Source organism: Macaca fascicularis, chromosome 7 (genome assembly GCF_037993035.2).
Source record: "Macaca fascicularis isolate 582-1 chromosome 7, T2T-MFA8v1.1".
NCBI lineage: Eukaryota > Metazoa > Chordata > Mammalia > Primates > Cercopithecidae > Macaca > Macaca fascicularis.
The window spans coordinates 30,128,009-30,154,755 of NC_088381.1; the positions used below are offsets into that span (position 1 = coordinate 30,128,009).

The 26,747-nt window shown below is 36.3% G+C and overlaps 1 protein-coding gene across 5 annotated transcripts in view; it reads right to left on the reverse strand.

Moving 5' to 3' along the window:
- WDR72 (WD repeat domain 72) overlaps positions 1-26,747 on the reverse strand; it is a 240,049-nt gene that overhangs the window by 180,123 nt on the left and 33,179 nt on the right. For 3 of the 5 annotated variants that reach the window (XR_012416259.1, XM_015452847.4, XM_015452846.4), the window contains exons 3-12: positions 21,140-21,246; positions 14,947-15,025; positions 13,542-13,716; positions 12,782-12,858; positions 11,150-11,269; positions 9,703-9,848; positions 9,225-9,321; positions 4,609-4,750; positions 3,682-3,927; positions 202-422 (exon numbers count right to left, since the gene is read on the reverse strand). Coding sequence is in view for 4 of the 5 variants with exons in the window: in XM_015452847.4 (XP_015308333.3) it covers positions 202-422; positions 3,682-3,927; positions 4,609-4,750; positions 9,225-9,321; positions 9,703-9,848; positions 11,150-11,269; positions 12,782-12,858; positions 13,542-13,716; positions 14,947-15,025; positions 21,140-21,246 (1,410 nt within the window). In the remaining variant the exon portion in view is untranslated. The remainder of the gene's footprint in view (positions 1-201; positions 423-3,681; positions 3,928-4,608; positions 4,751-9,224; positions 9,322-9,702; positions 9,849-11,149; positions 11,270-12,781; positions 12,859-13,541; positions 13,717-14,946; positions 15,026-21,139; positions 21,247-26,747) is intronic. The other 2 variants (XM_073998488.1, XM_065547944.2) reach the window with 1 other exon arrangement.

Below are 26,747 nucleotides of genomic sequence, written 5' to 3' on the forward strand. Positions count from 1 at the left end.
CAGCAAAATTATCTGTATAATGTAAGTTATAATAATACTACAATTCATATAGAAAGATTAGAAATATATATGAATCATCCAGTTGTATTATAAGTACACAGAACTCATATTTTTCTTTTCTTTGGAAATATGGGTCATTTTTACTTGTCTTATTAAGTATTCTATTTTCAAATTTAGGTGTTATATTTTACTCTGTCTTACTTTAAACTTCTCTGGTGACATCAAAAGACTTGTTACTGCACCAGCTTCCAAAAAGAATTTATGCAAAATTTCTTCAGTAACGATATCCCACAAGATGACGCATGAGTCTAGGTCCCCAGACAACATCCAACTTTGGTCTAATTTCGAAGAGAGACCATGTGGGTAAAGTAATGAAGTGACACTTTGGTGGTGGCCTTTAAGAACTTTATGAGGTGGAGAATCTGAAAAACAATGAAACACCAAATAATACAGATGTTATTTTTGTTCAGAAAATCATCCCAAGATTCTCTTTTATAAAATTTTAACATAAGGAAATTACATATAATTAAAGCATGCACTTGGCTAAGAAAACCAGTGAACACCCTTAGATCATCTTGAAAAGCAAGTGCCTCACCAGAAGCCAGAGTATGCTTTTGATGAAGCACTACAGTTAGTTGTTCAAAATCTATTAATTCTAGGCCAGGCATGGTGGCTCATGCCCATAATATCAGCACTTTGGGAGGCTGAGATGGGCAGATCGCTTGAGGTCTGGGGTTCAAGACCAGCCTGGCCAACATTGTGAAACCCCATCTCTACTAAAAATTCAAAAATTAGCTGGATGTAGTGGCTCGCACCTACAGACCCAGCTACTCATGAGTCTGAAGCAGGAGAATTGCTTGAACCTGGATGGTGGAGGTTGCAGTGAGCTGAGATCATGCCACTGTACTCCAGCCTGGGCAACAGAGCAAGACTGTCAAAAAAAAAAAAAAGAAAGAAAGAAAAAGAAGTCTATTAATTCTTAAGGACATTAGTAAATTACCAATTCCAGTGTCATGGAATAGTAAACACTGTTCTAAAAGAGTGAACACTTCATACATTTGGCTCCACAAAAATAAGTTGTGAATATTGTTATTTTCATTCTTTTTTCTTTTTTCTTCTTTTTTAGAGACAGGGTCTCGCTGTTGACCAGGCTGGACTGCAGTGGTGCAATCATGGCACCATAAGACAAAACTTCTATTCCTCAAACTCCCTGGGCTCGGGTGATCCTTCCATCTCAGCCCCCCTATAGCTGGGACCACAGGTGAGCACCACCATGCCCAGGTAATTTTTGTACTTTTTGCAGGGACAGGGTGTCACCATGATGCTCACACTGATCTCAAACTCCTGGGCTCAAGGGATCCACTCGCCTCAGCCTTCCAAAGTGCTGGGATTACAGGCGGTAGCCACCGTGCCCAGCCCGTCATTCTTTAAATTAGAATGACTAAGTCTAGTATACAAGAAAAGAAAAGTTTCAGGAAATATTTTTGCTTTGAAAGATGTTAGAGATTACCTAATTCTACCTCTTGGCTTTACAGATAATGCATCTGAGGCTCAGAGAGGTTAAGTGACTTGCATCCAAGTGTGAAAAAGCAAAGTAAAATGTTTAAGAGTACGGCATTGCTGTTAAATGAATCTGTCTTTTTTTCCCTGGGTCTATCACTTACTAGATATGTTACCCTAGCTAGTTGCCTTTTCCCTCTTAACCACAGATGTTACATCTGAAAATTTAGGATAATAATAGTTCTTACTTCAGACAAGACTGTTGTGTGGAATAAATAAGAGAATGTCTATAATTTTGTAGCACTCTGCTTGGCACTCGGTAGGCATATGGGCATTTCAAATCACAGCTGTATGAGAGTACAGGACTACTGACACACTACTGTGCTAGGGGGTTACTCTTCCCACCAGCCACACTGCTTCTTCCTTCATCACTAGCTAAACTCCCCCAAATTGGAAAGAACCATAAACCACAAACTCTCTTTATTCACACTGAAAATAAACCTCAAAGAATTATTCTTATACTTCAGAAACTTCTATTCCATCAGGCATATCCTCACTTTGTATCTCCTAAAAAACCAGGATGAATGTTCATTGAGCTGCTACAAGTTAAATGTGACTTTTCCTTGCTTTCTGGATATTAGGATAAATCAGCCTGGATAAAAACTCTAGGTCTTCGCTTTTTCACTAACTTTTAACAGCAGCCATTTAGCTGTATACCAGTACATTACCTCTGTTTGGTTCATTGCCATTTACTCCTCCACTTCAGTCAATCACTGAAGCCCAAGTCAGTAACATTTAGTAAGTAGCCAAAGTAAGCTGAGAACAATAGTAGGCAATATAAGAAGTTTTTTTTTTTTTAATTGAGATTTAGTCCTTACCCTTAAGGACCTTATGCTCTAATACGATTCATATAATAATAATAAAATAGTATACAGTTTTTTAATACACATCCTAAATCTCAATCACCTCCTATATTTCATTCCCTTACATAAGACAATTTACTTTAATAGGCATTTGTTGTTGTAATGCATAAATGCAGAAAGATATATAAGAACACATGTATATTTCATTCACAAAGAAATACAGATTAAAACAGGAAGATACTATTTTTCTCCTGATTAGCAAAGATTAAAAAGTTTAATAGCACACAAAGTTGGTAGATAAAGTTTGGGGCAAAAAGGCATTTTATAGGCTATTAGTGAAAATGCATGCATATTGATGAAAGTTCTTTACAGAATATTTTACATATATTTTCAAAATTAAAAATGCAAGCAAATGTTGATCTGGTAATTTTACTCTTAGGAATTAATATACAGATATACTCATATGTATATACAATGATAATCAATTCTGCATTGTCCATAGCAGCTAAAAACTAGAAAACTTACACACCAATAGGCAATTAAAGTTTGATTATTACTAATTATTTAAAGTCAGCTCGTAAAGAATGAACTCCAAAATATTTTATTTAGATTTGTTTAAGGACATTCTAGTAAAGCGTGTAGAATACACTTTTATTTGTGCAATATAATTAAAAGACTGTATATTGTTATGCTGATATGTGCTTGTATACACGTAGAAAATTTCAAGAAGAGTATCAACCGTTATCAGCAGTTGCCTTTGGAGAAAGGAACTGGAAGATCAAGTAAAGAGAAAAACTCATTTCTTATTATATAACCTTCTGCCTGAGTTGTTTTTTTTTTTTTTTTTTTTTTTGAGATGGAGTGGAGTCTTGCCCTGTTGCCCAGGCTGGAGTGCAGTGGCGCGATCTCGGCTCACTGCAAGCTCCGCCTCCCAGGTTCACGCCATTCTCCTGCCTCAGCCTCCCAAGTAGCTGGGACTACAGGCACCCGCCACCACGCCCAGCTATTTTTTTTTTTTTTTTTTGTATTTTTAGTAGAGACAGGGTTTCACCGTGTTAGCCAGGATGGTCTCAATCTCCTGACCTCGTGATCCACCCACCTCAGCCCCCCAAAGTGCTAGGATTACAGGGAATTAAAAAAAAACAAAAAACAAAAAACAAAAACCTATATGTATGTTTTACTTCAACATTAAAATATGTACATATTTAGCACCAAATGCCAGCTAATTCTTTAGGCCCCTAAATCTTCTTTAGTGCAGTTCATTGAAATTGCAGTTTTAGATAAATCAAATAAGTAGGGTCAAATAAAATTCAATGACCTTTTACTAAAGAACCACCTTCTAGAAGTCTTGCTTTGGCAGCATTCAAAGCCTGGGTAATGATAATTGTCCCATCTTCACAGCCACATATTAGTTTATCAAGACTTGGAATATACTCTGATGAAGTGACTACAGCAGTTCCTGCCCCATCTTTAAGCCCAGAGAAATAGTCAATAATACTTTGTGACACAGCATCATGCTTATCAAAATTATCTTGAAGAGTCCAGGTGGTAGTTACTGGTATCTCTAAAAAGAAAACAGAGATAAAAAGAAAATTTGGTTTATCAATGCATCATAGACATGGAAAATATCAAGGCACCCTCCCTTCAAAAATATGAATACAGTGTTACAGCCTATCCCAGATTCATATTGCCAGCATTCATCTCTTGTTAAGTTCAATTGATGTTAACATGAATTATATTGGTTATATTAATATATAAGATCCATAAGGTTCATGTGTGTGTGTGTGCTTAATTTTTAATTTTTTTTTTTTTTTGAGACCGAGTCTCACTGTGTCACCCAGGCTGGAGTGCAGTGGCATGATCTCGGCTCACTACAACCTCCGCCTCCTGGGTTAAAGCAATTCACCTGCCTCAACCTCCCGAGTAGCTCAGATTACAAGTGCACGCCGCCACGCCCCACTAATTTTTTGTATTTTAGTAGAGATGGTTTTCACCATGTTGCCCAGGCTGGTCTCGAACTCCTTCGCTCAGGCAATTCATCCGCCTCAGCTTCCCAAAGTGCTAGGATTACAGGCATGAGCCACCTTACCCGGCCTAAGCTTTGTGTTTATACCTGCTTTTATGTTGTCATTTAATACATAATAGTACACAATAAATTTTGCTTGTTGCTCAACTTAGAAGAACAATGAGTTAATTAGAAATTTGTTCTCAGAAGACATGTGACTAGAAATGGAAACTGACTTACCTCTAGGAGAACCATCAAACTTGGATACAGGAACATCAGGGATGTGCCACAAAGTAATTCTTCCTGAGACTTCTCCAGAGAAAAGCACCTTGTAAAAAGGCTCTTTCCTCTCATTCATGTAGCCCATAACAAAGGGACGGCTCTGTTACGAAACAAAAAGTGGGCTTTTATGTAGGAAATATTCTAACTATAGAGAGATGGCCACTGTTTTTAAATGGAGAAACAAGACTTAATAACTGAAGTAAATATTTTCAATTTATTTCCCACTGTTTCAAAATTTCCAAGTAAATTAAATGAAATAATCTGTGATCTAGGACTAAAGAGGCTTTAAACAACAAGAAGCAAAGTCATAGACTTCAGAAAGTCAATAAAAGTATCTAACATTTACTGACCGTGTGTGTGTGTGTGTGTGTGTGTGTGTGTGTGTGTGTGTGTATAGCTATGTGTACACATTACTGCAAGGGGTTTTCTACATATTCAGTTAAATAATCCTCACAATAACCCTATAAAATTGATACTATCATTGTTTTCATTTTACAAACAAGAAAACTTGTGTTTTCCTGTGAAGTGAAGAGATTGATTTGTCTAAGGCGATTAGAGGAAGCAACGGGCTTTGAGTCCAGTCATTCTGATTCAGCAACCCATGTCTTGATGCTAAAGATGTTCACTAAGAAGGCTTAATTTCTTTATAGTTCCTTTATAGTTCTAATTGTCACTTAAAACAGCAACAACTCATATTTGTATAGTAATTTTGTGTTGTTACCATGTTTTCCACTTTTTGTTGACTGTTTTTCAGATTTAACATACTTGATTTCCAATTTCTCAAGCAGCCACAAAGGAAAATGATTCCATAATTTATAATGTGTGTGTATATACATATATACTGTTATACATTATATAAATTATGTATAATATTATACATATTATACATAATCTATGATCTTGCTGAAGGAGAATATGAATATTGGGCACCAGTGCTCTTAAAGCTATGCCTTCACTAGTGAATGCATCTTGAGCATCCCTGATCCTTCTCAGGGCAGTATAGCTGTTCTTCGGGCAGGTTGGTACATAGATATTAAGGGATCAAAATCATTCAAGCAATTACAAAAACAAAACCTGAACTCTCTTTGGTGCAGAAGTAAAAGTCATCCTAAGAAAGCCAATTGCTTGCTAGAATTAAAGAAGTCCAGGAAAGTGATGCTTCCTAGTCAGAAAATACATGCTTTAAGGTGTGGATTTAGACACATTAGTGAAAAATTCTATTCATTAGTGATTATTAAGGGCGAAGATATTGCTACATTTAATCTTCACAACAAAGCTATGTAGTTAAGTAAACATTGCTATTATCCTGATATGAAAATAGGGAAACTATGACAGAAAATAAGAAACCAATCCAAGGTTATCCAACCAAGATGTGTAATTAATTCCCTATAGTCCCAAGAAATAAGAGCATCATAGAAAATGGTTCCAATAAAGTCAGTTTCTAAATAATTTTTTTTAAGACTCAGAGGGCACTTTGGTGTCTTACAGCCATGATTTTTATAGCTATTTGAAATGGGTTGATAAAATTTGGTTAAATTGGCTATTCAAACTCTCCCACCCTTGTAGGCACTTAGAACTGATTGTTCCAACTCCCTGCTTATTCTGATTTGAAAAGGAAGCTCCAAGAGGCTGGTGGGTTACTCAAGTTGGTGGCAGCATAACTCCTCCCAGCTGGCGCTTTGTCCCTGCAGTTGAAGTTCGCTGTTGCTCTCATGCCCTCTGCCTTCACCTTCCACATTGCCGCTTCTCAATTGCTCACACTCACCCCTTGGTCACTCGCTCCTCCTCCTCCCAAACAGTTCCCTGTAGTTCTGCTATTCACCTGAAAACCTCTTCATAGTCCCTTACCATGTGAATTCCAATTTTCCATCACAGTGTTCATCATGAGAGTTTCCATCATCCAGGAGGTAATAAAACATAGCCACTAGCACTGAAATCCCTGGGGCTAACTGCCTGGATTTAAATCCTGACTTTACCACATCCTAGCTCTATTGAAAGAGCAAGTTGGTTACTGTAGGCAATTTAGTACACCTCACTGTCTCATTTTCCCTAACTGTGAAATAAGACTAATAAAAGCACCTGCTATATGGGATTGGTGTAAGGATTAATGAGTAGATAAACATAAGGTACACAGAATGGTCCCTGACATTTAGTCCCTATTTAATCAATTTTAACAATTCTGGTTATTCTTTTCTCAGAACAATTGAGAAACTCACTCCAAAACCCATACCTGGATTTGGGTTAAACCACTTGAGTTTAAATCCTGGGAATTCACCTCTCTGAACATCAGTTTCAACATGGGATCCTGGTGGCAACTAAAGTAAATGAGGTCGTTTGTATGTTTGACAATAATAAGGACTCAAATGAAGTTTTTATCGTCATCACCATCATCATCATCATCACCATTACTCTTAGTTCTTTCACACACAGTTTTTGTTTGCAGTCCTTAGGCTGTTTCTATCCCAGCTATTCCCATCTCAGTACAGCAGCCTTACTCTGTGGCTGAGACCCTGGGAAACCCAGTTCCTTATCTCAACAGCCAGAATCCCTGCACCACAGGCCTCAGCAATTACCAGCTGTGATTTGAAGCTAGGGAGATCCTCATGTAGCTATTGGAAGGAAAGACGAATCCTCATTCTTACCACTGCAACTCCATCAGCAGATATGTACATGGGCATTACAAACAGTAATTCTGAGAACCTGTTACTGTCAAACCTGGAGATTTAATTCTATGGTATCACTCCAAAAAATGAGTCCGGACAATACTACCTGCTTACAGAGCAGTCCTTTCTAAGCTCACTGAATGTATCAAATTCATCTCCGCATTCTACCACAATGCCTTCATTACTTGGTAACTGCAAGAGAGACTAAGGACTCTTATATTTAGTGAACACTGGTGATGTTTGAATAAGGGGAAGAAAGTCTGACTTTATGCCCTGGATAAAAGGCAAGTAAGGACAGGCAGATCAACTTTTTCCGGTTTCCAATTATTCTATTCACATTTCACTGGCTTCTAGGCATTTCTCACTTTTAAGATACAGAAACATCTATGGTTGTTTAAACAAGAATTATTGGTAAAAGACCTGTAAGTTTATGTCTTCGCATTTTGAGAAACAAAGCAAGGTAACTTCCCATGAGATTAGTTATTTTTTAATTGTTGTACTCTTTCCTCATGGTTATATATAACATTGAAATTTTCAGGAACAAGAAGCCCCTAAAAGGCACAACTGATCATTGGCTTTCAGGGCAAACTGTGCTTTGTAAAAACGCATTCAAAGCTAAGGAGGAAAAGAGCAGATCCTTTAAAAAAATAACTAAATATGCCTTTCTAAGGAAGCCCCAGTATTGGTTTTGTGATCAACAGCAAAACCTATTGCTGCCACAGGTAATTTTAGAAATAGTCCTTTGATGCATGCCATAATTATAAAGTTTGCTTGTGTCCCAGTGGCACTTGGGGTTCTAATTTTTGGCTGACAGTTTCTTAATCAAGTTTTCACAACAAAACCTCACAGATATGTTAAAGCGACAATCACTGAGCTGTAGGATTTCCAACAGCTATCCTGCCTAATTAAGCAAACCATCATTCTGTTAAAAGTAGCATTCTTCCCTGGTTGACACATCAATAATTCAAAACTCTTCCACTCGCCATGAAATACGTTTTTGGATAATTAACTGATGACAAAGTCCAAAGGCTTAGGAAAAAAAAAAAAAAAACACTTTGGATAACACTACTGAAATAAAATAACTGCTTAAATTTTCAGGCTTCCTAGAGTGTCAAAGGTATGATTCAGTCAAGTAATAAGCTCACAATTATATTCTCAACTCTCTGCCAAAAGCGTAATTATATTTGTTTTACCAAGAAAATTTATTCGTAACAATAGCTAAATACATCTGAAAATGATATCAATATATGATTAAGTAAAGAAACAGAATATAAAACATTCCATAAAGTTTAAAAATTGGAGTAGATACATAAAAATGTTTAACAATGTTTTGTCACACCATTTATCACAAGGGTCAGTGAAAAAAATGTGTGGTGTGTGTGTATGTGCTTGTACATATACACACAGACATACAAATGCAGAGAGACAGAGAGAGAATGAGAAAGAAAGTAAATATAGCAAAATGTTATCAATTGGTGAATCTAGATAAAGCGTATATGAATAATTACTGCAATACTCTTGCAACTTTTCCAAATATTTGAAAATTTTCCAATCAAAATAAGTAAATAAATACAACAAAGTAAAAAAAAAAAAAAAAAAAAACTCAGTGAATATTTACTGTGGTGAAATTATGAATTTTAATGTCTCCTTTCTTTTCAACATTTATAATTTTCCTATAGTAAATATGTATTGTTTCATTATAAACTTAAAACACAGACTTAAACATAGTAGATTTTAGAGACAAAGTTTTCTCTTTGGTAGCCATTGACAATTAAACTTGATTTTCTCATTAACAACTTGATGGGATGCTTCAATTCAATTTTTTCAAGCCTGACTCTGACAGACAAAGCAACACTTATCCAAGAAACTGAGTGAAACAGCTTTGAGGTAGTCACTCTTTTCTTGCATTACCTTATTTTCCTGCACAGAAGTAGAGCACAGTAAATGAGGATAAATGGACTCTTTAAGCACTCTTCCATCAGCAGGGTATAAGCTTTTTGAAAGCCCACTGCATGGCAAAAATAAAAAGCAAAGTTTAGAACTCTGAGGTTCTTTATTCGTTCTTTTCCCCCTCCCACTTTCAAAAGCCGGATGGTACCGTTCGAGTTTCTAAACTCTACTTAGAAATTGTTGGGTTAATAATTACAAGTGACTTTTTGAAAACCCAGCACCAGCTGTACAAGTTATACATGGTTAATCTCATTCCTCCATCCCCTGCTGTTTTGTACAAAGGCTGAAGCCTACCAAGCCCAGAGTAAATCTTCTAGTGCCAAAGTTGTTTTGTTCTGGTTTTTGATCATGGGCAGCATGCAGGGATTTTTCCATAATAAACCTCCCAAAGTTCATTTTCTACCTGAATGTTTTGTATACCGCTCCCATCTGAGCCCACCTGTTCAGCAGCTGATAGATGTAACTGTGACCATCTTCTGTCCAGATGAGGATTCTGTGGGCAGCAATCATTTCTCCACCAGCAAAGAACTGCCCGTTTCTGCTAACTTCAGTCAGCAGAAGGGAAAAATCACAATAATCATAAACCTAAAATATGAAATTGATGCGCATTATCAAAGGTTTAAATCCAGTCTGCCAATAAGATGAATATGAATTATGATAGTAATAATATAACAACATAGTAAGCATTGATAACAGACCATACTGTACTCATATATTAAGATAATTTTTACCATCACTTATTGACTTATATTTATCTTAGGGTAGGTTTCAGTAGATAAACTTCATCTGGTTATATTCCAGAGTGTGTACACTAAACATAGAAACCCCAAATCCCCAAATTTCTAAGTAATTTTATTCTTTCCATAATGAGTACTCCAAGTTTTACATTTGAAAATTTATTATGCACATAAAAAATGTATATCACATAAATCTTTTGTTAGACCATATACTTCTAAATCTTTGTTCAAAAATACATTATCACCATACAAGTAAGACTGTACAGTTTTGTTAACTGAGCCAGTTATACAAAACTTTAAAGAAAAATAAATGTTATGAAATGATGGCAACTTAGCTTTTCTTTCTTCTTGGAAATGTCAGTGAACATATTCACCAGAACTTGTCCCTCTTAAAACAAATGCAGTGACAAAGTAGAAAAAGTAAAACATCTAAAAATATAATCAAACTATATAAGTGAGAAGTATATTTGAGTTCTAAAGTATAGACACCAAATTTTGAAAACAATTTAGAGCTAAATATTTATTGTTATTATGGTCTGTTGTTAATAAAATTAGGATATACTACTACATATATAATATTTTGGGATACAAAACTGTTGCATATAGCATGATATTAAATATGTAGTAGTATATCCTAATTTTATTAAAGAGTTAAAAACTTATATGTCAGGCTGGGCACGGTGGCTCATGCTTGTAATCCTTGCACTTTGGGAGGCCGAGGTGGGCAGATCATGAGGTCAGGAGTTCGAGACCAGCCTGACCAACATGGTGAAACCCAGTCTCTCCTAAAAATACAAAAATTAGCCGGGTATGGTGGCGTGCACTTGCAATTCCAGCTACTCAGGAGGCTGAGGCAGGAGAATTGCTTGAACCCAGGAGGCAGAGGTTGCAGTGAGCTGAGATCGTGCCACTGCACTCCTCCAGCCTGGGCAACAGAGTGACACTCTGTATCCAAAAAAAACAAAAAAAAAAACAAAAAAAAAAACTGTTATGTCAGTCATAAAAGACACATCATTCCATGTTCTGGTAATACTGTTACAGAGAATTTGTATCATATTTAAATCATATTCTAATTTTTGTACAAATAAAAAAAAAAAAAACAAATTACACTTGTACATCACTGGTATTTATTATGTGATTTTATAATACCTTCCAACATTTAGAAAACACCACCAACAGAAGTCTCTCAGTATATGTGCAAAATCGTATTGTCTGGCAGTTCAAGGACTCAAGAAACTTTGATTCTTTTTCATAGACATCTCGCTTTTCCTTCAAAAGGAAAGAAAATCTTTTAGTACTAGTTCCAGGTAATTCACATACAGCCATAAGAGGACCCACTTCCTGTGCATCTCAAGTAGATCACAACATTATAAAATGAAAAGTATTTGAGTTTCCTTTTGAGTGTTTTGAACTAAGAAGTTACTTTGCAATAGAAGCTGTGTACCTGGGTGATGAAATAATCCATACACCCAACCCCCACAACACTTAATTTACCTGTATAACAAACCTACGTATGTACCTCTGAAAGTCTTTTAAAAAATTAAAGAAATATAGGATGTATTTCTTGAAAAAAAAAAGTTGTGATCAGGAAATCCACTTAGATTCAAGGGCTCATTACATGCAACCATTCAACAAAGATTCTGTGAGGAACTACAGCTGGATGCTAAGAATGTCAAGATAAGAATAAGCTAGAGACTGTTAGATATGGCAGAAAGGTCAAACAAAAAAATCTAAAATGATGACCAAAAAAACCTACAGTATTTTATTTTATTTTATATTTTTTCCTTGAAACAGAGTCTTGCTCTATCACCAAAGATGGAGCACAGGGGCAGGATCTCGGCTCCCTGCAATCCCCACCTCCTGGGTTCAAACGATGCTCCTTCCTCAGCCTCCTGAGTAGCTAGGATTACAGGTACGCCACCACTCCCAGCTATTTTTTTTTTTTTTGTCCTTTTAGTAGATACGAGGTTTCACCATGTTGGACAGGCTGGTCTTGACCTCCTGACCTCTGGTGATCTGCCTGCCTTGGCTTCCCAAAGTGCTGAGATTACAGGTGTGAGCCACTGTGCCTGGCCTAGTATTTTGATTGCTAAAAAAATATAAATAAATAAATAATAAAAAAAGGAAAGAATTGCCAACACACAGGACATAAAATACTACATTCTCCATAAGTTTGTAATAATGCTGGATGTATATTTCTTGAGCTCAGCATACCATCACAATTTCTAGGCTTCCTCAACCAATAAATTCCTAAAAAGACCCCAGAGCTCCTTGGGGAAGCCTAAATAATTTTGTCATCGGCACACATAGTATGGCTGTTCTTTCGTCCATCATCTCAACTTGTAGCCTGATGCCAGGGAACAGGTGAATATACTGGACTCCCCAGGGACATGCCCCTCAATTTTTTAGAGTCATTTGCCTGCCACTGTTCACACATACTTAGAAGAAAGGAGGATTTCTGCTGTAAGGAACAGAGAGATGTTCTGCTATTTTTAAAAAATTAAAAATGGAATCTTTCTGTGTGTGTGTGTGTGTGTGTGTGTGTGTGTGTAAATGAAAACATCTGTATATACATGGAGAAAAGGTTGGAAGGATACAAGCCAATTGTACCCAATGCTCACCCTTGGGAAGATGGATGGGGGAAATAAATGGATGTAGAATTTATACACTTCTATGTTATTTGAACTTTTGACAATAAGCATGTAATAGCCTTATAATTTATAAATTTCAATGAATATGCTTGAAATTGTAGGGAAAAAAGAGTAGGGTTCCCAAGCCAACCTGAATGCCGTTGATAGATGAGGAAAGATCCCATACTTTGAGCTCACCAGCTACTGATACCACCAAGAGAGAATCTTCTGTGAAAAGAATAAAAAGTCAGATATAAGCTTACCATGGATATAATTGGGTAGGTAAAAATCATTTCATAGTCATTTAAGAATTATGCAGGGCTGTGTAGATGGAAAATTTTCAGCTTTGGAGTCACTTTTTAACTAGAAAAAAATAAACATTTTACATCGTGCTCCAAATCTGTTTTAACATTTCTAAGTGATTCCTAGGAATAAGAAGAGCACCACTAGAAGCAGAATCACATGGCAAATCATCGTAACAAGCACCTTCCTGTTTCAGAAGTAAGTGAGGAGCCGACTTCCACTTCCCTTTGCAGTCACTCATTACAGAAACTGAATTATCAATACTACATCTAGAAGATACAGCAGGGCAAAATTCCAGGAGTCCTGCTAATCCACAACAAAACCTGCTTGTCACTCTTAAAATGTAACAAGCAGAACTTGGTGATAAAAGCACAGATTCACCTCTTTCCCCCTCATCTTAACCTTTCGCTGACTTTCCAATGTTTTGAACCACCGGCATGGGTGTTCTTAGTTCTTCTTGATCAGGTGTATTACAGACATATCCTCATTAATAGGTAAACATAAAGAAGCATTCTTTCTGAATTCCTGCCCAATAATTCGACAAATAATTCAAAAGTAGATATTTTTATATGCAATCTCTTTAGTGTCAGATAATATCTAACTACTACCTTGAATTCTCACGGAGTGAACAATGCACATGCAGTTGATCCAGTCGGGAAACTGAGATGATCTAAAACTGTGAACAACAGCCAAAGTCTTGGCGTCAATTATAAGGACATCTTGATATTCTCCACAACAAAGAAGCCAACCTTCTCCTGTCATCCGGAATGAGCAGTGGTAATACTATGCATATGGAAACCAAAGCAAACATTTAATTATCACTAGAAATTAACATAATTTGGCTACATTGAATATTTCTCTAGACCTTAGTTTTAGCATATGATCAATTAAGGTATTGAACTGAACAGCAACTAAAATTTCTCTTAGTTCAGTTATTCCAAACTTCTATGGGCACTTGAGTCTCATTTGCATCTCATGATTTTTCCGGAGAAAGAGAGATCCCTTGGAAGAAGTAATTCTATTCTAAATCATGGCAAGCTCATAACTGAATTATTTCTGGAGTGCAACTTGGAACTAAACAACAACAAGGCCAGGCACAGTGGTTCATGCCTATAATCCCAGTGCTTTGGGAGGCTATGGTGGGAAGATCACTTGAGGCCAGGAGTTTGAGGCTGTCATTAGCACCACCGCACTTCAGCCCGGGTGACACAGCGAGACCCTGTCTCTTAAAGAAAAATAATTAATAGCAACAACAAAACCCAAGTTCCTTACCGTAGCAACAATGCTGTATGTTAAAGAGAAAATGTCTGAAGGGCATTTGAGGATTATTATGCCAAATAAGTTGTGGAAATATTTTATTAAAGATCAAGTAAAGCATTCTACTTTTAACCAGCTCTCTCTGTGCAGGGTTTTATTCCCAGAAAAAATAGAGGAGAGTTTGTGAATGCTGAAATGCACATCATCAACACTAAAAGTATAAAACGTTTAAAAACATGGTCAGCACCATTGGAATCATGCAACCACACTACATATGCTTGGAAACCATCTACTAAAAGCCAAGATTTGCCTTAAAGATTGGGAAGTGATTGTAAAAATTATATATATAGAAATTAAGAACCTATCCACCAAAACATAAGGGTTAAAATTGGAAACGAGGGAGAAAAAAAACTTTGTTCTTTATAAGACAGCACATCATTAAAACTGAATTTTTACACATGCACAAGTATGGGTATGCTTTGTGGTACTAAGGCAATATATGGAAATTGTCTTTCAAATCTGTTAGAAAGACACAAAAATGAAAGAATCAGGGGAAAAAATCTGCTTGAATAATACCTTTTGGGAAAGCAAAATGCCAAAATAGCAGATGATAACTGGTGATATTTGACCCTCATGACAAAATAAAAATTCAAGCAAAGAATATTCTCCAAAGATGTTTCTTTAGAAGTGTATTTGCAAATGCCCTAAACAAGTTGCAGAATCTAGAAATGCCCTGAAGGACGTGAGCGTACTTACACAGATTGCAGTGTGCCTGTAAGGAAGTGTAGCCTTCTCCACGCACTGTCCACTGGTGACATTCCAAACACACATCTCCCTAGCAGAGATAACTTTGTATTATTCTCTGTCATTTCCACTCAATTGTCCAGAATAATTTTTACGCCACCAAGTTTTTCTCTAGTGCTGCGCTTAAGTGCAGGCTGATCATTTATGTGGCTTTTTGTTACAGATTACTGGGCAAGACAATGTTGTGGTCATTAGCAGGGATGACATACTGTATCTGTATCTTTTTGTTTGGGTAATTACACCCTGCTGCCAGCCTACAAACCTTACCGTAGAGACAACCGGGCCTACAACAAATTGTGGAGATACAGCTATCACAGCCTGTTAGTGACAGGACAACAATCTTTCAGTGGAAACTGTATCCTCTTGAAAATGCTTTATTTCACTGAACTTAAACTACATATTCTGAAAATCATAATGCATCAAGTGCTGCATCTTCTGAGGCCAATGTATCATTTTTGTAAAAACAAACAGTGCCACCAAGAGGTTACATTTGGTCTATCATTGATAACAGTGTATCTCGGCTTCTCCTGATTTGAAATCCTGAAATCATCCTTGGCACCTAATATTTAGAAAAATATTATTATTTTGAAAACTCTTACTTGGTTTACATATTACAAAGACACAGTTTTAAAATACGGTTACAAAGTAGACCCAGCATAGGGTAGTTTATATGACTTCCCAAAAATCAGAATGACTGTTTCAGAATTGTTTGGTAATATTCTTCAGTCTCGAGAGTTTTAACACATAAGCAAAATGTTCCATGTTCTATAAAACAAAAGTTGTATAGGCCTTAAAGGAGATACCACTATTATATTAAGAAACAAAATATATAGACTAATAATGTCAACAACTGTATGCCTTTGGTGATTTGCAGGTTTTTTTGTTTTTCTAACCAAACACAGGAACTCAATCTTCTAAATTAGTGCTTCTTAGACTGGGGCGATTTTGCTTCCCCCTATTCCGCCTACATTCCAAGGACACTTGGTAATATTTTGAGATATTTTTGGTTGTTACAACTAGGAACACACTACTGGCATCTAGTGGGGAGAGGCAAGGGATGCTGCCAAATATCCTACAATGCATACAACAGTCCCCCACGACAAAGAATTATCTGTTCCTAAATGCCATTAGCCCTGAGGTTAAGAAATCATATTCCAGAAATAGACACGAAATATTCATAGTATTTTCTCTCTGTTTATATCCAACGTCTTTCCAAAAAGATTTGAGGTAACCTGAAAAGACATATAATTCTATAAAACAGGAGGAAAAAAATCTGTGTGTGTGTGTCTGTGTGTATGTACTAAAAAATAAGATTGGGAAGAAGGTAGATATTGAAATAATATATCTCAAAGGTAAACAAACTAATAATGCATCTATAAAATCAAGAAATACATCTCAAAGGCAAAATAATTGAACCTTAAGCAGTCAACATTATAAAATTTTAGCTCTTTAAGGGATTTGAGCTTATTAACAAGGGTTTTGACTCTAGCTATGCATCAACAACCACCTGATACTATTCCAAATATTACCTTCAGAGATTCGAATTCCATGACTCTGTGTTGAGATCCTGGCATGTGTGGTTTTGAAAAGCACGGTCAGTTGACTTGTTTCTAGCCTATTTCTAAACCAGTAGCTCTAAATTCTAGCTATACATTAGACTTATTTGAGAACTTTCAAAAATACTGATGGCTGACCATGCAAGATATCAAATCAGGCCAATTAATTCACATTTTCCAGGATTGGAACCTGGATACTGGTAAAAGTTCCTTTGAAAATATTAATGTATTTAAACCATCTTGGATCCCTTTGCTTTCCCTATTTATTTGCTTATGATTTTGTTTTCTATATTAAATCTGAAAATACGTCACAAAGAAAAAATTTGCTCTTTGCCTGTCAATTTTGTTTAATAAAAGAAAGTAAATTTGTGGTGTATCAAATGGAATGCTGACATCTTACCTGGAACCACATAAGTTACTTATGTAAAACTAAGACATGAAATTGAACTATTAAAAAGCATATTCTTTTCATTTTCTGAAACTGTCACCTAAGTTTGTACATAGCAAAAATCACCTTCTATTATAAAAAAATTGAATTTAAGAATTCTTAAAATCTTAAAAATTTTTTTAAATTTTAAAAAAATTGTAAAATCTTAAGAATTTTTAAAAGCTTAAAAATTCTTAAATTCTTATTTCAATGAAAAGAAAACAGATGAAAGCATCTACAACATATAACATTAGAAAACTGTTATATTCTCACTACAAATTCCTTGAAAAGGGGCATTTTTTGGTCATATTCAACTTTACATCCCCTCCTCAGCACGTCAGTAAAAATTTATTCCATGGATAAATATATCAGTCACCATTATTCCACACACTTTATATCTTTTGGAAATACATTATTTTCTCTTGACCTCATTCTTATTTTTCATATTTGTGTGCTTGTAACACTATGGTTTTGCTCAAACTTTAATGAAGTGTATGGAAGGACAGGAGATAAACATGAATGCTTGCTTTGCCATCTTGCATTGGAAGTCTATTACATTTTTCAAACTCTTTTCCCTTGTCTTTTATTATACTTTCATTTTTTTGCTTTGGCATTCTCAGCTTCCTCTTCGTCCTCTGTCTGTTTCTTAAGTGCTGGTTTTCCCCAGATATTTGTCTTATACTTTCTTACATCCTTACATTTCACTCTCTTTCTGGGTAAGTTACCTACTCCCCTGGCTTTGGGTACTGTTATTATGCTATTGGAAGCTCAGACCTGTTTACTTAAGCTCTATACTTCTATATGCAAATAGCTTTTAGACATCTCCACCCGTATGACTTTCAGGAGATCACACCCTTTCATGTTCAAAATGAAGCATAGCATCTTCCCTCTTTGGTTCACTATCTCAATGGATGATATAATTACTAATAAATTTCCCATAATTCTTGACCCAACATTTTCTCTTACTGCCCAAATGTGGGTACTTGCTACTCCAAATATGGGCTCTGGGCCAGCAGTATCAGCATTGTCTAGGAATGCTTTGGAAATACAAGTTACTAGACCCCAGCCCAGATCTACTAAATCCGTATCTTTGGTAGCAGTGCCCAGAAATCTGTAATTAAACAAACTCTGCAGGTGATTCTGGTGCATGCTCAGGATTGAGAAGCACTCCCCTAGCAGCCTCCAAGTCCTGGTGCCCTACTTCTCTGGGGCCATCTCTTGCTAGTTACTAATACTTTCATTGGTAAGTAATAAACCTTTCTATCGGTGCCAAGGCTTTTTGCCTTAAAATTTTATTAACTCTCTCTCTATATAAAATATTAATACAATTATACCAACCTTATTTTGATTTGTGTACATATGATAATACGTAATTGGAATGACTGTTTTAGTCAGATTTATTCAACTAGCTTATTTTGTGCTATTTGTCCCATTTAAAAAAAATTGTTTTCTTTGAATTAAACAACATTTTTTCTTTTTTAAATTGAAAGTTACATACACTTTCTTTTATCTTTTATTTCTTTTGTCTATTGTTTTTGTAGCTACTAAACAATACTTGAAATGTAAATATATAAATATAGCTTAAGGTCTAAAGTTAATCAACATCTTTACCCACCTCTAGAACACCAGAATGTGTGGGATCTTATTACTATATTATTATATGCTATTGTTGACCGGAATCGCGTATGTGTGAGTGGGTGTATATAAATATCATTATATCTTAAAAAGTCTCTACAACTTTGCGGGTTTTTGTTCAATATTCCTTCTTCCATCTCAAACCTTCCTTCTGAAATCATTGTTTTTCTTACTAAAGAACATCATTTAGAAATGTGTTATTATACTTATCCAGACTCTGTTGGCGTAGTGAGCACTTTTAGTTTTTGTTTGTCTGAAGGTTTATTATTTTGCCCCAATTTTTCAAAAGTGTTTTTGTTGGATATACAATTCCAAGCGGACAGATATTTTCTGTCCACTTTTTGAAGGGATTTCACTGCTGTCATTACTGTTGGGAAGTCAGCTCTCTGCTTAATTAACATTCCTTGGTAAATAATCTGCTTTTTCTCACTGTCTACCTACAGGATCTTCTCTTTTTCTTTGGCATTCTGTTGTTTTAACATCAGATCGCCAATGGTTTATTTTCATTATCCTAGAATTTTCTGTGATTACTGAATCTGAGGATGTATGCCTACAAATAAAATAATAATTTGGGAAAAATACTAAACACTGAGCCATAAAGCAACTCTGCGTCCCCTCTGGTCACCATGAAGGCAAAAATGCTAAGTCCATAGCCAATATCTGGGACTTCTCAAATCTAAAAATGCATTGTTGTTTGGAAAATAATGGGGCAAGCCTAGTAGGAGTAATAATTTCCAGTGAATAAAGTTAAGACTTGCCAAGTACACAGTAGCTGAAACGTAGGTACTGCCTAAAAAGTATCTTATAGACACAGCATAAGATTTAGAAACCTCAAAAGAACAAAGTTCTAGAAACTTCACATCAACTTGGTGAAGGAGGACAGCTAGTTAGATTGAAACTAGACTCCTAGGCTCTTTAACAATATTTACAGGGCTCATACAGCTGAATTCATCTTTCATCAAAAATATATCCATTAACCCCTAGTTTCTCTTTTGGAGTTAGATCACTATGGGCAAATACCTGATGGTGAAACTCAGTAATTTTTCAGATCTTTTTCTCAGTTAGCTACTACGTATTTCTCAATTTTTCATGCAGCCCCAGAAAAAAATTAACCATCTCCAAAATTCTCTAGATTGGGAATAAATATCTCAGCATGTGTAGCAGACTTTGTGGCAGTCCTGGTGAATGAAAGCTACAGGCAAAGGTTAAAAAAGGAATGTATTAGGACATTTCACTTTAGACTTAGCCAAAGTTCAATCCCTCTAAATATTACAATTAATGATTTACTATAAGCTATGAAAATAGGTATCTCTTTGATATCTGTTCAACTAGCCAACATATTAAACTATTCTGTTTATACAAGCTGGACCTTGATTCCTCATTATTCTTTTGGTTTTCAGAATTCAGAAGTGTATAATTTCTCTTTGGATTAAAAACAAAGAGAGGCTTATCTTGTTTCAACTAGCAACCCAATCCCTTATTAACAAATGCATACTGAATTGATACCACATTCCTGAGTATATTTTGGCAAGTAACTCATCAGGAGCCTAGCTCATAGTAATTCTTCCATCAGTGGGGCTTTTTCCTACAGGTAAGTCCTATTTCATGAGGGCAAGCTTTGCTCCCATGAAACTGCACCCAAATCACTAGCTATGTTCCTTTTCCATCTCTCTGCCACCATTCTACTGATAATTGAGTCCTCTCCTCTGTTAGATTTATTTATTTATTTATTTTTATTTTAAATTTTTATTTATTTATTTATCATTTTTTTTCTTTTTTTTTTTTTTTTGAGACTGTCACCCAGGCTGGAATGCAGGGGCACCATCTTGGCTCACTGCAACCTCTGCCTCCCGGGTTCAAGTAATTCTCCCTCCTCAGCCTCCCGAGTAGCTGGGATTATAGGCATGCACCACCATGCCCAGGCCAATTTTTCTATTTTTAATAGAGTCAGGGTTTCGTCATGATGGCCAGGCTGGTCTTGAACTCTTGACCTCAGGTGATCCACCTGCCTCAGCCTCCAAAAGTGCTGGGATTACAGGCATGAGCCACCATGCCCGGCCTGTTAGTTTCATAATAACATCAGACAAGGGTACAACATGAAGACTGTAACTATTAAATTGTTTTGTAAATCTATGAAAGCTTGGATGGGTTTGCTTAAGAGCTCCAAGTGTGTTACGACATGAGAAAAGACAGACACCTAGACTTTTTCATTGCTGATTCTACAAAACTAGGCATTGGTCACTAACCTTTACCCAGTAAGAGTGCTACAAGTTCTGATACGCATGTTGAGATGCTTATCTTGGTCCCAATCCAGCAACAAGAGTATTGAGTGAGGGTTCATAATACTGATTACATTCCTTGGGATCATCACACAAGTTATTCAAACTTTCAAGATCTAAATGTTCCTATATGTGAGAGGCACATGTGGATCACAAAAGTTTCCTTCAGCACTAAAATTGTACTCCACTGTAGTTTTTAAAAAGGGAAGGACATGGAGAAGGGGACAAAGTTTACACACCATACCTACCCATTTTCAGCAGCACTAACAATGTAGGGCTGTTTAGAGAAGTCCCTTGCTCTTGCCAAACATGTTACTGAAGCTGAATGACCAAACAGGAGTTCTTTTGCTGAAATCTGAAAATAATGAGAGTGAGCTTTTAAATAACTGTGAACGGTTTGAAGAATAAACACACAACAATATAGTATTCACAATTCTGATTAGAAAATTCTGTTATGTCTTTGCTGTATACAAGTTTCCAGAAAACTGATATATGGAATATCAACATCCACAGACTAATAAACTCCTAGGTAGATGAACTGTGTTGTAGACAGGTTTTGTTTGTTTTGGTTTGGTGTCCATCATGAAACCTCCATGACTGTCAGACCTGTCTTACAACAGCTAGGTTGTGAATACAAATAAGTCTGTGTTGATGCTTCCTATGAACAAAATGTCCCCTCAATAATAGTAGCACATTAATACAGAGTTCAGAATTCAAAATAACTTTACAAAATAATACAAGAGAAAATATTACCCTTTTTGAAACCACCATAACACCCTATATGGTCATAGGAATGTAAATTGGTGCAGCTATTTTTAAAAACAGTATAGAGGTTCCTCAATAAAAATAAAAATAGAACTTACACATGACTCAGGATTCCCACTTGTAGGTATATATCCAAAGGGAATGAAACCAGTATCTCAGGTATCTGTACCCCCATGTTCATTGGAGCATTACTCACAGCAGCCAAAATACGGAAACAATCTAAGTGTCCATCAACGGATGCAGAGATAAATAAAATGTGTCACATACAGTCATCCCTCATTATCCAGGGGGGGCTGGTTCCAGGACACCACTGCCCCCCACCCCATGCCTCACCACATAGGTACCTAAATCCTAGGATGTGCAAGTATGCAATATAAAATGGCATAGTATTGGCACATAGCCTATGAACATCTTTCATATCCTTTAAATTAGCTCTAGATTACTTATAATACCTAATACAATATAAATGCTATGTAAATTGCTTTTATACTATATCATTTAGGGAATAATGACAAGGAAAAAAGTCTGTACATGTTTAGTACAGATGCAATCCTCTTTTCTTTTTCCAAGTTTTCAATCCACAGTTGGTTGAATCCATGGATACAGAAGCCATGGACATGAAGGGCCGACTATATACACAATGGAATAGTATTCAGCCAAAAAAATAAAAGAGAAAAAAATCCTGCCATTTGTGACAACATGGATGGACCTAGAGGACATGATGCTAAATAAAATAATCCAGACACAGAAAGACAAATGCTATATGATCTCACTTCTATATAGAATCTAAAAAGCCAAACTCATAGAAATAGAATTAGTGGCTGCTAATGGCTGGGGGAGAGGGAAGAATGAAGTAATGTTGCTCAAAGAGTACAAACATTGAATTATACATAAGATATATAAGTTTTGGGATCTAATGTACGCATGGTGACTCTAGTTAATACTGTATGGTATACTTCAAATTTGCTAAGAGAGTAGGTCTTAAGAGTTCTTGCCACACACATAAAAAAAATGATTATGTGAGGTAAGAGATGTGTTAATTAATTGGATTGTTGTATTAGTCCATTCTCATACTGCTATAAAGAACTACTTGAGACTGGGTAATTCATGAAGAAAAGAGATTTAATTGACTCACAGTTCCACAGGCTTAACAGGAAGCATGACCGAGAGACCTCAGGACACTTACAATCATGGTGGAAGGTGAAGGAGAAGCAAGCACATCTTATCATGGCAGAGCAGGAGACAGAATGAGTGACAGGGGAAGTGCCACCCACTTTTAAATCATAGGATCTCATGAGTACTCACTCACTATTACAAGAACAGCGTGCAGAAAATCGTCCCCATGATCCAATCACCTCCTACCAGGTCCCTCCCCCAACATGTGGGGATTCCAATTCAACATGAGATTTGGGTGGGGACACAGAGCCAAAACATATCATTTGTGGTAATCATTTCACAACGTATTCATATATCAAATCATCACTCTGTATACCTTAAACCTATGTAATTTTACTAGTTAATTACAGCTCAATAAAGTTAATATAAAAATGACTAAAATTCCATTAGTCATAGACTAAATATCAGACCAGTTACCACGGAGAAAACTTTAGGCATCAATTTTCACTTCTAAATTATTTATATTACCTAAAATTTATAAAATTAAAATACCTTTCTTATTTATATTAAAAAATAAGAAAAGATCAATAAAATAAGAAAACAAGCCACAGACTGAGAGAAATATTTTCAAAAGTCGTACCTGATAAAGGACTATTATCCAAAATACACAAAGAACTCTTAAAATTCAACAATAAGAAAGTTAAAAACCTGACTAAAATATTGTCAAAACATCTGAGCAGACACCTCACCAAAGAAAACATACAGACGGCAAGTGAACACATAAAAATGTACTCCATATCATATGTCATAAGAGAAGGGCAAATTAAAAAACAATGAGAAACCACAGCACACTATCAAAATGGCCAAAATCCAGAACACTGGCAATATCAAATGCTGGCCGGGATGTGGAGCAACAGGAATTCTCACTCATTGCTGGTGAGAATGTGAAACAGGACAGCCACTTTGGAAAAGAGTTCATTAGTTTCATATAAAACTAAACATATTTTTACCACACAACACAGCAATCACGCTCATTGACATTTACCCAGATAAGTTGAAAAGTTGTGTCCACACAAAAATCTGTACACAAATGTTTACAGTAGCTTTATCCATAATTGCCAAAATGTGATAGCAACCAAGATACCCTTCAAGTGGCAAACAGATAAATTATAGTACATCTATACAATGAAATATTATTCAGCACTAAAAAGAAATGAGCTATCAAACCATGAAAAGACATGGAAAAACCGTTGATGTGTATTACTAAATGAAAGAAGCCCATCTGAAAAGGTTTTATTATTCTAACTATATGACATTGTGGAAAAGGCAAAACTTAGCAAACAATAAAAACATTAGTGGTTATCAGGGGTATTTGGGGAGCAGGAGATAAATAGATGGGGCACAGAGAATTTTTAGGGCAATGAAACTATTCTGTATGATACTATAAAAATGGATACATGAGCCTGGCTATCAGGACGAACCTCATATCTATTAAAAATATAAAAATTAGCCAGGAGTGGTAGTATGGCCCTTAATCCCAGCTACTTGGGAGGCTGAGGCAGTATATCTGCTTGAACCTGGGAGGTGGAGGTTGCAGTGAGCCGAGATTGCGCCACTCTACTACAGCCTGGGCGACAAAGTGAAAGTCCATCTCAGGGAAAAAAAAAAAAAAAAAAAAAGATACATGTCATTATACATTTGTCAAAACCCAAAGAATGTACAATACCAAGAGTGAACCAATACTTGATTATATGTAGGTTAACTGGTTGTAAAATATATATACTGCTGTGCTCTAGTGTGGGATATTAATGGTAAAGGAGACTGTGTGTACATGTGTGTTGGGAGTGGGGCAGGGCTGATCAGGTATGTACAGAAACTCCCTGTACCTTCCAGTCAATTTTGCTCTAAACCTAAAACTGCTTTCAAAAATAGTCTATTGAAATACTTTTTAAAAAGATCTTCTTTATGTTCCTGCATCAGGAACACTAAAATTAACCTTTCTACATTAACAACAAAATTTTAACTAAAATGATTCTTTAAAATACCGATGCTGGCCAAGCATGGTGGTTCATGTTTATAATCTTAGCACCTTGGCAGGCAGAGGCAAGAGGATCACTTGAGTCCAGAAATTCAGGACCAGCCTGGGCAATGTAGTGAGACCTCATCTCTACAAATAATAATAAAAAAAAAAATTAGCTGGGCATGGTGGCACACACCTGTGAGCCCAGCTACTAAGGAGGCTAAGGTGGGAGAATCACTTGAGCTCCGACAGCCAAGGCTGCAGCAAGCTGAGCTCATACCACCACACTCCAGCCTGGCTGACAGAGTGAGATCCCATCTCAAGAAAAAACAAACACCCAATGTTTTTCTCCTACATGAAAATTTTAAAAATATGGCACAGAGGGCTAATTCCCCCACAATCTCATATGTGAAATAAGTAAATTCTTCGTTATTTTGTAAAACAAGATGACAAAAATTAAACTACAAAACAGAAAACATGTAAGATCTCCTCAGATGGAGAAGGAGTTGTCACTAATAAACCAAACATTGGCCCAGTGCGGTCGGTGGCTCATGCCTGTAATCCCAGCACTTTTGGGAGGCTGAGGCGGGTGGATCACTTGAGATCAGACATTCGAGACCAGCCTAACCAACATAGTGAAACCCCATCTCTATTAAAAATACAAAAATTAGCTGGGTATAGTGGATCTCATCACTGCACTCCAACCTGGGCGACAGAGTGCGACTCTGTCTCAAAAAAATAAAAAGACCAAAAATTGAATTTGAATAGCTACCAAATATCTTGTGAGTAATAAAAATCTATTTTCCAAATGAATTAACATGAATTATGTTTTTTCTGAACTATACAAACATACATAGATGATAACTCACCCATATTAATCGGACAAATTATTTCATGACGTAATTGTTCTCTGCCTTTATATCATTTCTACCATAATCAGAGATATTTCCCTCTTAAAAAGTCTCTTGTCAGATTAACTTTTTAGTGCTACAGGAAGTGTTTTGTGGTTGATTAGAATCCTGCACAATTCAAGTTCGCTCTACCTTTTACCTGAGAAGTCCAGAAGGTTCCATCTCAGAGAACAACATACCATCTCTCCCTGTCATTACGCTCAGGGAGCGTATTGATTTAATCCCTTTCCATTCTATTAAAAGCCAAATTAAGCAATAAATGAGGGAACATCAAGGATATTCCCTCATCCAGAGAAAATCTACCATGGACAAAATATCAGAACAGAACATCATGGCCTTTCATATAAAGTCCTCATTCTATTACTAAATCCCCATATATATTTGAATAAGCTATGACAGTTCACTAAAATTTCCTCATTTGCCATATTGTAGAACTGCAATGAAGAATAACAAAATTTAAAAATTCTACAATCACACTTAGTCATCGCCATGGTGAAATCCAGGAGACCTTTCCTGTTGTCCATTAGCTCTACTTTTATGAAGCATTGGTTCCTCCTGACCACCACCCTCACCTCCAGGTACTTCCAACAGCACAATAGGAGACTGAGAAGAACACACAACTTGAGGAATGTATTAGTCTGTTTTCACACTGCTGATAAAGACATACCTGAGACTGGGCAATTTACAAAAGAAAGAAGTTTAATGGACTTACAGTTCTATATGGCTGCGGAGGCCTCCCGATCATGGTGGAAGGCAAGGAGGAGCAAGTCACATCTTACCTGGATGGCAGCAGGAAAAGAGAGAGGTTGGGCAGGGAAACTCCACTATTTAAAACCATCAGATCTTGTGAGACTAACCCACTTTCACGAGAACAGCACGGGAAAGAACAGCCTCATGATTCAATTATCAACCACTGGGTTCGTCCCACAACATGTGGGAATCGTGGGAGATACAATTCAAGATGAGATTTGGATGGGGACACAGCCAAAACCACATCAGTGAACATCTACCATATTCCAGACAAAAACATAATCACAGGGCAGT